At 35.6% G+C, this 12,283-nt stretch overlaps 1 protein-coding gene and 1 pseudogene across 1 annotated transcript; one reads left to right on the top strand and one right to left on the bottom strand.

Moving 5' to 3' along the window:
• Positions 1-518: 518 nt before the first annotated feature.
• Positions 519-1,201, top strand: LOC149263445 (mavicyanin pseudogene; annotated as a pseudogene).
• Positions 1,202-2,848: 1,647 nt separating this feature from the next.
• LOC149263444 (uncharacterized) lies at positions 2,849-6,151 on the bottom strand. Its single transcript, XM_089388365.1, has one exon. It carries the CDS (start codon positions 6,149-6,151, stop codon positions 2,849-2,851), a length of 3,303 nt encoding a protein of 1,100 aa, XP_089244491.1.
• Positions 6,152-12,283: the final 6,132 nt, after the last annotated feature.

The raw sequence follows: 12,283 nt of genomic DNA, 5'->3' as shown, positions 1-12,283 counted from the left end.
AATTCAACCTCTGTTATTATTAACTCACATGAAACTCAAAGATATGTTCAGAATAAATATTTTAAGATAGTTGATATATTCAGAATTGAAGTATCCTATATCGCGAACAATATATATCAAATACGTGGATTTGAATACAGTCCTAGAAAATTCATATCATGATCAACCAGGTCATATTGGACTCTTCGGCAGCTAAGCCGGCTTTTATGAAAGCGTGTATCTGACTCTCTAAAACGAAGAAGATAACAACACATTTATAGCTGGACTTTCTTCATCTATGCTCTAACTGTTTGCAGGCTTATAAAATCACCAAGAATTCCATTAAAAAAATAATCAGATGATATCCAAGATCCTCAGAAGTGATATCGATGGACATTTCTGCTTAATCCTTGGGTCAAACCAACAATACACATTGGCAACGTATCATGCTCTATAAAACCCTACATTAATCAAACGTATCATTGCATTGTTATTCATCTTCCAAATACACTGATTGAAAATCTTGAAATCCTGGTTTAATGGATAATTTGCGTCTGGGAAGAGGCAATGCGGTTGCAGCTATGTTGGTGCTGCAGGCTTTATTACTGTACGTTACAAATCCTTGCATGGCTGCAGATTACACTGTGGGGGACATCAAGGGTTGGGAATTTCGCCTCGACTATGCATCCTGGGCTTCCAAGCACACCTTTCGCGTCGGCGATAATCTCAGTAAATTTTCTTCCCCTTGTCGCTTGAAATTCGATTGTTTGGGAAAAAATTGTTGATACTCTGGGCATGACTATGTGTTGTTTTCTTTGTTTCAGTATTCAAATATGATGCCTCCTTTCATTCTGTCATGGAGGTCAACAGCTTGAGCTACGAGTCGTGCAATTTAGAATCGCCTCTGTCATACGACAACAGCGGCAAAACTGTTATCCATCTCAATTCCAGTGGCACGCGCTATTTCATCTGTGGCGGCACAGGCCACTGCAAATCAGCCAATATGAAACTAGAAGTCGCCGTTCTGAGTGGTGAAAAGCCGAGCATGCAACGCCCGATCGGTTCAGGAAATCCGGCGCCGGCACCTTCTACGAAAATGCCGATCGTCCGCCCGACGTCACGTTCTCCTGCTTCATCCTCCGCTCCCCTTAGTCATTTGGATTCCATCACAGGCTTTGTTTCGGCTCTGATTTTGTCGTGCTTCGCCATTCTCTTCCTCTAGATATCTTCCGATTATTGCACTCCATATTTGCTTTTGTATCCGGCATTGCAGGGCAAGTCGATATATGCAATAAAAGTGAATGTGGTCGTAGAATGCTGCCCAACCTATATTACATTGTGTATTGTCGATGATTGCAGTCAATTAATGTTTAGATCAATCGACTATTTTCTAAAGGTCCTTTCATTTTGTTGAGATGATATGCTGTCCTGTTTTCATGTCTCTTTTAAAAAAATAAATTTCAGAAAGCTTTTAAATTAAATTAAACTACATCTCTAATACAAACACCAAAAACTGATTTTCGGCAATTAACTTACTCCTCGCTGATGATTCTATTATTTTCCTGTTCAAAAGCCCGGCTCTTTCGGGTAGAGAGGTCTTGCATTCCCGTCTAAACTTGTGTAACTTGAGTAGAATAAAAAAGGTTAATGAACCAGCGGATGACAATCAAGAATGACTGTTTATCACCTTAATAACATTCAGGAATGATTATCTTCGCTCTAGATTTAGAATTGCTTTTTTAGTAGCGTGAATTCACCATCGTAAACCAAGATTCTCATTGTTAATTTACAACTAAGTATTTTGAGGTGTGTGAATTTATAATTTTGAATTTGAATGATTAGATTTAGTTAAAAAGGTTGAAAGCATTCATATATTTCACACAAAGGTGTATAGGTAAATACACTGTTTACATTTAGAGGTTACTCTAATATATAGAGTTTCTGAGATCTAACTTATTCTTAGTTAAGAAAGAGAAGTTGAGAGAATTTCTCAACCATCACAAAAAGCTCATAAACCAACATTACAAGTATAGTATGTAAGCATTAACTCCAAGTTCCATTCTTAATGCTTACAATTACATAAATTTATTGAAACCAGCCGTAAACAACAAAATACACAATCATTTTTTAACTAGTTTACAACTTATAGTATAGTCTCCACCAAGTTGCCTTTTAACCCTCCTAAAGGTGTAGTCTTTAATTTGGATTCCCCAATTCTACTCCTGAATTCCCAAATCAAGGACCTTCAATTACTTAACAACCTCTGATCTACTTGCAGATCTGAAAATTAAAAACAGAGAATAACAGAAGAGACTGTAGACACAAACACTGGAATAACACACGTCTGCAAACAATACCACTACTTTATTATGAAGAAGAGATGAGCATTTTATAAACAATGCAATCATTCTCTTTATTACAAAAGATAAAATCAAACTGCATAATTAGATAAAGCCAATATATTTTAGATGTTTCCTTTTTCCTAGTTTTTCAGATGTTTCCCTCTTTTCTATTCTTGGATGTTTCCAATGAAATAGTACGCTTTTTCTTGGTTGCCCAATCAGTGAAATGTTGCTAGTTTTTGTGTCCTTTCTGGTTACCCAATTCCTCCCTGTTTAGATCAGGAAGTGTCCCGGCTTCCTCCACCAACTGAGGGAAATTGCGTTGCAATGTTTCTGCATTGATCCATTTTGCCTGTGCTGGTGTGTGTCCCTTCCGACCAACCAAATATGAGAAGTATGGCTGATGTCGTGTATCCCGTTTCTTGAAGTCCAGAATTGTATCTTTGAGCAGAGGAGGCTAAAAATCTGGAATATTATCAACCGGATGATGAATTGTAACAGATTCCTCAAGGAGAGGTGGTTCCAAGCTAGGAAGGCAAGTCCAAGCGATATGCATTTTCTCCAATGCGTTCCAGAATAGTATATGGGCCATATCTCAGAGGGTGCAGCTTATGATGCTGGCCCTTGAAGCGTTGCTTGTCCAACAAGAGCCACACACGATCTCCAGGTTGAAAAGACAAGTGTGTTCGCTGCTTGTCATGTCTCTGTTTGGCACGATCTTGGGCTGCTTGCAAAGCAGCAGTTACTTGAGCTTGGCGTTGAGAAATGGAGTGTATAAAATGATGAGCTGATTTTTGTTCCTGTAAATCATTTGCCATCTCCGCATAGTCCTCATTCACAGCATGTACCACTGCATCAATCAGGCTTTGTTTGTTTTGCTGACTACGAACTGCAACATTTCCAAAGTCTACATATGCAATACGTCCATCACGCATGGCAAAAATGTTCCCAGGATGTGGATCTCCATGAAACAACCCAAATTCTAGCAGCTGTCTCAGAGCAGCACTCACACCAACAGTGAGAAAATCAGGTATGCGGATGCCAACTTCTTTAATAGCTTGTGGATCAGTGCAACGGATGCCATCAATCCATTCCATCACAAGAACCCGTGAACCAGAAAGTTCTTTGTATACTCGAGGAATCTTAACTGTTGGATCATCTTTGAAGTTCTCCAAGAAGTCCTCAATGTTACGTGCCTCAAGTGTATAGTCAAGCTCTTCAAGTAGCTTCTCGCCAAATTCATCAACAATAAGCTCCGCATTACAACCAAGTTTCTCAAGACTAATGCCATTCAAAAATGAAGCTAGAGTTCGAAAAAGGAAAAGATCCCTATATATGATAGGTTCAATTTCTGGCCTCTGTACCTTTATAGCAACCTCTTCGACTGAGCCACGAAGAGTGGCACGATAAACCTGTCCTAAACTTGCTGCTGCTATAGTCTGAGAAGATATTTTGCTAAATATCTGTTCAAGAGGTACACCGGCCTCTTCTTCTATGATTGTAAAAGCAATCTTATTTGGAAACGAAGGAACATCATCTTGGAGAATGCAAAGTTCATTCATATAATCTTCACGAACAATATCAGATCTGTTTGCCAAAACCTGGCCAGCTTTGACAAAAGAAGGTCCCAAATCACATAGCAAATTCCGAAGTTGCTCTGCACGTAATGGAACTATCTCTAGACCCCTCCCAACAAGTCGATCATAGAAAAGGGTGATCCAATATAGCCCTAGTTTCGAGAGGATCTCTACTCCACGACCAAAAAGTGAGAATACTGCCCCTCTTGAGCCTAAAACTTTTTCCCTAACCATTTCTGGAGTATATTTTCGAAAAGGAAAGCAGACACCTCGTTCAAGATCGAGCACCTCCATAGCTTTGCTAGATTTTTCTTGTGAAAATCTCATCATAGAATTACCTTTTTCTCCTCTTTTCCGCAATGGTACCTTATTTCTTGGTGCAACTTCTTGAGAACTAGAACTTGAATTGGATGCTGCATAAACCAGAATCTTTCTTTTTTGTCTTGCAGGTGCCAACTTTTCTGTCTTCTGACTGTAAGTGCTTGTTTTTACATCTAGATAGTTGTCAACAAATATTTGATAAAACAAGTTGCGAAGATGACTGTTGCTACTAGCAGAAGACCCATTGAAGTCCCTGTGCACAAACACTGCATACCTGTTGTCTGAATATGACGAGGATGACGTCTGAATATGACCGGATGTCAACAATTCTTCAATTTGGCATTCTATCTCAGTTGCCTCTCGAGGAGCAAGGCGATAAGATGGGGCATTGGGTAAGGAAGCGCCAGGAATAAGATCAATGTGGTGTTCAACAGAGCGTGCTGGAGGCAGCCCTGTGGGTTGGGTGAAGACATCTGCAAATTCATGGAGTAGAGGAGCCATTGAAGGAGGGACTGGATTGGTGAGGTTGTCTGGCTTGACGGGGCGAACCAAGCACAAAGAAACATCTTGGTTTAAATTGACTCTCAGAATGGGAGCTTTGCCAATGGAAGGTTGGGTTGATGTGCTAGCTGAGGATGTAAGCACATAGGTGCGCCCATCGTGCTGCAAGTGGTATTGGTGATCTGTAGCATGATAAACAGCATGTCGAGCCTCTTGGTATGGAATTCCTAGCAATAAATCAGCACAATCTAGAGAAGAAACATCACATACCAAAGTATCACAAAAAGGTCCAATAGAAAAGGTGACAGCACAACATTGTGAGATGGTAAGACGCGGACCATCCTTTCTGACCCAACCGAGCTGATACGGGTGGGGGTGAGGAGTGGTGGGAAGGCAAAGGCCTTCAACTAAGTCTTGTGACACAAGATTCTTTTGACTCCCATTGTCAAGAATAAGCGTGGCCAACTCATGTTTGATTTGACAATTATGGGTAAACAAAGGCATAACAGAGGTGTTTGTTGCATTAGCAGTCATGAGGATGAGAGAGGGGTCCACTTCTGTCGGATTTTCGAGAGAAACAACTGGAAGTGGGGTAGTGGCCTTTGGTTGTTCGACCTCTGTAAAAAGAGTTTTCTGGGGGCGGAGATTTTTCAATACTCGACAATCTGCAGAAGCATGTGAGTTGGTCTTGTGAAATGTGCACCAGGGGGTGCGGTGAGGTGTGGGGGATGAGGCAGAGGCGACATTAGAAGAATCAAAGGAAGATGGACCATTTCTGGCTTGAGGATATCGGATTTGAGTACCCACTTTGCGTTCCACTGCCAGGGCCCGAATAAAGGCCTTGTCTAATGAAGCACTATCAAACAATTCAAGTTCACGACGAAGAAGCATTAGCAAACCAGAATTAAATTTGGTGATTAGTACCTCATCTGGATCGGATATATGGAGTTGAATGCGCAACTTGCAGAAGACATCAATGTAGGCTTGCACTGATTGATTGGGTAGTTGTCGAAGCTGCAACCATTTGGCAAGGAGATTTTGTATATATCCTGGAGGATAGAAGCGTTCACGTAAGGCCTCGCAAAAGAGATTCCAAGATGTGATAGGCGTCGATTTGGTCTCGGCTTGTTCTCCAAGTTCCACAACCAAGAACATATTCTCAAGATGAGTATCCCACCATGTTTGTGCTAGGCCTTCCAATTGTAGACTGGCGATCTGAAGTTTCATCTCCTCGTCCATTGTTGGACAGGTTCTAAAATAGTTGGAGAGGCTGCGGATCCAAGAATCAACAGTCTCACCATTCATTTGCCCTGAGAATTTGGGCAGTTGAAAGCGTGTATCAAGCTGCATTTGCCCTGGAGGGCGTTGTTGTTGTTGCAGCGTAATTAGCTCTTGAAGAGCCCTAGCTAAATCATTCACTGGCGAGTTCATGATTTTCATCCACTGAATGGAGTGAAATGTATGACCCTTAAAAAAAAAAAAATTCTTCGAACAGGTGGATGGCTTCCAAGATCTTATGCTCTGATACCAATTGATCTACTTGCAGATCTGAAAATTAAAAACAGAGAATAACAGAACAGACTGTAGACACAAACACTGGAATAACACAGGTCTGCAAACAATACCACTACTTTATTATGAAGAAGAGATGAGCATTTTATAAACAATGCAATCATTCTCTTTATTACAAAAGATAAAATCAAACTGCATAATTAGATAAAGCCAATATATTTTAGATGTTTCCTTTTTCCTAGTTTTTCAGATGTTTCCCTCTTTTCTATTCTTGGATGTTTCCAATGAAATAGTACACTTTTTCTTGGTTGCCCAATCAGTGAGATGTTGCTGATTTTTGTGTCCTTTCTGGTTGCCCAACCTCCCAAGTTTGTCTCATAACCTCATGAGAAGACCACTCCCACTTCACTAATCAAAAATCCTTCTCTAAATCCACAACTGCCATACCATCTACCATCTAGAAAACTATCCATATTGAACTGAAATATAAATATTCTCAAAAATATTAAGATATTAAATAATACCAACCTAATGCAATGCAGTGTGTCCCTGGCCACATTGTACAATAGTTCCTACCTGTGCGATTCATACAATTTTAAGTATGATCATTTCACTGGGCATGCAATTGACAAATGATCATTTATATCTTCCAGTGCTAAGATTATTAAATCGTTCAAACTATTTTCTAGCGAGGATTTTAAGTATGATCATTTCACTGGGCATGCAATTGACAAATGATCATTTATATCTTCCAGTGCTAAGATTATTAAATCGTTCAAACTATTTTCTAGCGAGGCGAAGCCGAAGGTCGTGTAGCTTTGATCGGTTGGATCATAAAATGTTTAACCCATTAACATTAAAAAAAACATGCGGTCCCCTCCAATCGTCTCCTTTGCACGAGATCTCAAAAACCGTGTTGAAATCTTTTTGGAAATGTAGAAAATACGCTTCCCGAACTTCTGGAGAAGGTCCTCTCTAGAAGATTTTTTGTTGTTGTTCCATGTCACTGAATTTTCCTCTAAAATCTCAGCAGTAACTTCAAATAACTAAAGGTAGCAGGTGACCAAATTCGAGGGTACATGCAATTGCTTGCACTGAATTCTATAAATCAGGCAGATATAATTTTCTTCGGTGCAGACAAAGAGTTGACTGAATCGGTCTGGAAATTGTTCTTTCTCGAAATAGGCCCACGCAGCTACGACTCCACAGTCTCGAACTCACCGGCATCATTTCACTTCCTTATGTAATTGATGGACAAATACCTTACTCCAAGCACAAGAATAATACATTATCTACAAACACATATATTCTTTATTTCCCTAAACATTTCCATGAGAGAGGCTACGCCAGGCCCAGTCCTATAAGATCTCTAATACCCTGTTAAAAATAGTTGAAAGCACTTATATAAAGGTGTATGCATTAACACTTGCACATTGTTTATATTTAGAATACCCTGTTAAAAATAGTTGAAAGCACTTATATAAAGCTGTATGCATTAATACTTGCAAATTGTTTATATTTAGAGATTACTTTAAGATATAGAGTTTTTCAGATTGCATTTATTCTTAGTTTAGAAAGAGAGGGTAAGAAATTTTTCCAGCTATTACTAACAACTCATAAACCAACATATCAATATAAGATGTAAGTATTAACTCCAAGTCACTCCTGGCCTATTTAAATGTTTTTAGGCTGGAATTAATAATTTTACTAACCCTTATGTATTCAGAAGGAAAAGTTCTTAAAATATTGTAGTTTAACATGTAATTAAATAGAAATTTTCTTATTCTAGTAAACTATATCAAGATACTTATATATTTAGCACTGCTTATATATATATATATATATATATATTATTTTGATCATATCTTTTTGATTAATCGCATCATAAATTGTTAGTTGACATTTCCAACCACTTGGGATGAACTACATTACATAGTTCGAAATGTCAACCAATAACTTATAATGTGATTAATCTTAAAGACGTTATCAAAATCAGTACAAATCCCAAGTCTAAAATCAAACATTATTATTATTGTTATATAAATAATTAATATATGAAAAAAATATATATACATTTAAATTTAAATGTATATAACAAGGATTTTAAGTATGTGAATTTTGTTTTTATCGTAATATAATAGATTTGTATTGCAGGCTCAAAAATATCCTAATTCATATTCATAAAATCATATCACATTTTTAATAAAATATCTTAATTAAAAAACTAGAAAACATAACTGCTCTTAAAATAAATCTTTAACTATTTATTAAAATATTTTAAAATCTTTCATAAAAATTAAAGCCGTACCATCCATTATAATTAATTAAATATTCTGCAGACGTCAATACTAAGAAATTTGACATAATTTAATAAACTCAAATCAAGTGGAACAAACACAGCGTTGAAGGAAATGACCGGCCTAGACATTGCTGTGTCTACAGGGTCGATCGCGGCTATTCTGTTAGAGACACAACTTGAAGCAAACGACCTTGAGGTTGATGTGTACAGAAAAGGTATCGTGACAGAGACCGCCTCGTAGGGCTGCTTTTGCTGAACGTTTCCAATCGGCCTAGCGGAGACACAGACCGCCCCGTAGGGCTGCTTTTGCTGCGCGTTTCCAATCGGCCTCGGCCACAGATCTCTTTCCGTGCGCTCCACTTGGCATGAACGAGAGATCCCCCGAGTATCGAACCCAGAGACATGGAATGGTGTATATCATTGCAAATTCTGAATAAAAAACTTGTTAATACGGAGCTCCATAAATGGATATGATCAGGAAACTCAGAACCCTCTACTCGGTTAGTGTGGAGTGACTGTATTGGAGCAGTCAAAATGGAGTATTGTCAGATACGAAGGGAAAATCGTTCCATCCAATGACTTGGAAGGGCCTTAATCAAATGATTTATCACAGAACCATTGTGAATTTCAAAACATGCTTGGCATCTTTGAAATGGTCCCTCAATCCCGCATGCTTTAAAAGAAAATTTTAATCATACAAGGTTATTTTATTTATGAAATTATCAAGTATTTTTTTAATCATACAAGATTATTTTATTTATGAAATTATCAAGTATTTTTTTTATTATTTGGCTTAATCTTAATTTAATTAAAAAATAATATAATTATTAGGTATAGAGAAAATATAAATTCCACATTAGTTTTATGAAATGAAATTAGTTTCATCCGATTGTTAGAAGTGGAATTTGTTGGTTAAAAGGGATGAAATAATTAAAATAAAATAGTTAATATTTTGAATATAATATTTTTATTTTAAAATAAAATATAATATTTTTCATTTTTTTAATAAATTTACTTTTTTTTTGGCTTGGAGATGCTCTTTAGGATCCTAGAGATGTGTAATGTTAATGTAAACATTTTGACTATGTAAAAAGAAAATATGGTCTACATGTGTAATTTAATGTAACATAATATAATATAAACATTTTAACTAAATGAAAATAAAATAAAATAACAAAATAAAAAGAACCCTACAAAGATTAATAATAAGAAAAGATACTAATGACCCATGTTATCCATGTGGGATATAATCTATTTAAGGGGTCAATTAAACTAGCCTAGATCCATCATAGTTTGATATTATATTTAAGTACATAGTTAATTGTAGAAAATGATGGTGTTGAATCCGTGGAATGAGTAAAGGTAAGACATTTTAATGGATATGTTCGCACTTGGCATTTGTATGGATCCATTTGGTGGCCCTATCACTTTTTGTATGTTTTGTTTCTATCGTTCAATGGATGAATGCATAATGTGTATAAATGTGTCAAGATTTAGAGCTATTGGGTGATTCAGGAAGGTGTTTTTAAGAAGTGTAAAGTCAAACATGATTACACAAAGTACAAAACAATAGTTGCTTCTTCAATCTAATGGCTTCCTTGATAATCACTTTATTATAATGTATGTAATATATTCTCTTAATTATGTGTAATAATGTGCTATAGAAATATAGTATCTAGAATGGCAAGTTTAGAATGAATAAGCTTAACTATGAAAGTAAGTTGGGGTGAGGGGAAGAGGTGGGAGAAATATTAGGTAAAATGAAATTATTACATTTTATCTAATATTTATGTCTACCTTCATCCACTTTTAACTAGCTTGTGAGAAATAGTGGGTAAAAATATAATACTATAATATTTCACCTAATATTTCCCCTCAATTCACCCACTTTTTATTGTAATTTTTATTTATATTTGAAGCTTAAAAGTAAACAAACTCAACTATAAAATTAGCACGAGTGCGGAAATAGTGTGTGACATGTAATATTTAAGTTGGAGGTGATGAGAAATATTAGGTAAAATGTAATAATATTACATTTTAATTAGTAATTCCCTGACCACCTTTTATTCGGTGGGAGTAGTAATAAATATTGGGTAAAATATAATACTATAATATTATATTTTATCCAATATTTCCTCTCACGGGATACACTTTTATTAAAAAAATTCTTTATGTTTGATGTTCCAAAAGTAAACTTAACACCTATGTAAATATTTGATCCCACTATGGTATATATGTTCTAATGTTTAACATTTTGACTCGGTGAAAATAAAATAAAAAAACATAAAATTAATAATTATATTTATAATTATAATTATAATTAAACAAGCCTAGATCCACCTTAACTTCGGATCTAAACAGAGTCGAGAGAGATCAAATTTCTTGAGATGAAAACCTTTTTTTAACTAAAAAGAGATTTGATCAATCTCGACCCTATAATCAGTTAAGTTATACTAGATTAAGGTTGATAGGCATTCGTGATTTCTTCAGTCGTCCAATATCTGTAGAATGATATAAACACTAAAAAATACATCATGCAATTTGTTATTTGATAATTGGTATGTTACTTTTATAATTATATTAGATAAATGTGTATAGGTAAACATGGGTTTAGACATGCAAGGTAGTTAATATTTGAAATTTCCTCCATTGATGTAAAGGGGACAACAAGAATATGGACAATTACATTATTAATATTATGCCTAAATGTGTCCCTTATTTAATCTCATAAAATTGATTATTTTTAATCTAATTCTCTATCTTATGGTGATAAATGAAAATTGGCACAATTATATTATTAATATTATGCCAAAATTCCCCCTTATTTAATCTCATCAAATTAATTACTTTTAATCTAATTCTTTATCTTATGGCGATAAATGAAAAATGTCGGCATATTCTTGTTGTCTTCTTTACATTAATGGAAGAAAATTCAAATGTTAACTATATTGCATGTCTAAACCCATGTTTATTATGTCGTAAGGCATTCCTTCTAATAAGAATCTCCTAGCTTCCACTGTGTACTCCTCTGCACCATCAGATTTATTGTTAGACGATTGAGAGTTATTCCACTATTAAAACTCACTATTTTAATTCTCACTGATTTGTGTAACCATTCAACTTGTTGATCTTTAAAATAATTATAACCTATGAACATTTTTCCATTGCAAGTTTCAACAAGGAAAGGGAACCAAGTTCTACTTCCTCCCAATACGCAAGTTTTCCTCTCCATCATTGTTTGTTAGCTTAGGATTTTATCTTTGCAAAATCTAGGTTACGGGTAACAAATGACTATTGAGATTCGCTTTAGGTGATATGTATAGCAATTTATAGTTTTATTTTTGTAGCAACATTAAATGTTGCAAATTATAGAGACAACCACTGATCAAAGAGTATCGCGGGACAATTATTTTTATTTAATCTATTCTATAAAGTTCATTCGAATCATTTGATTAAACATCTTGTAATGATATTCCTAAACAATATCATCTTCTAATGATATATGTAAACAACCTATTATTTCGATACTGGAACCATGTTCTCATTTCGTATAAGGCATATTACACCAGTATCTAATGAGTATAGAAGCTCTTAAACGAGTCTTCTTCTACAAGGATACTAAAAATCATTAAACATCTTGTAATGATATTCCTAAACAATATCATCTTCTAATGATATATGTAAACAACCTATTATTTCGATACTGGAACCATGTTCTCATTTCGTATAAGGCATATTACACCAGTATCCAA

The sequence above is a fragment of the Pinus tabuliformis genome, chromosome 6 (genome assembly GCF_031772625.1).
Source record: "Pinus tabuliformis cultivar Carrire ecotype Pingquan chromosome 6, CPIR1, whole genome shotgun sequence".
NCBI classification, from domain to species: domain Eukaryota; kingdom Viridiplantae; phylum Streptophyta; class Pinopsida; order Pinales; family Pinaceae; genus Pinus; species Pinus tabuliformis.
Note: the sequence above shows the minus strand (reverse complement) of the source record. Positions and strands in the feature narration are given on the sequence as shown.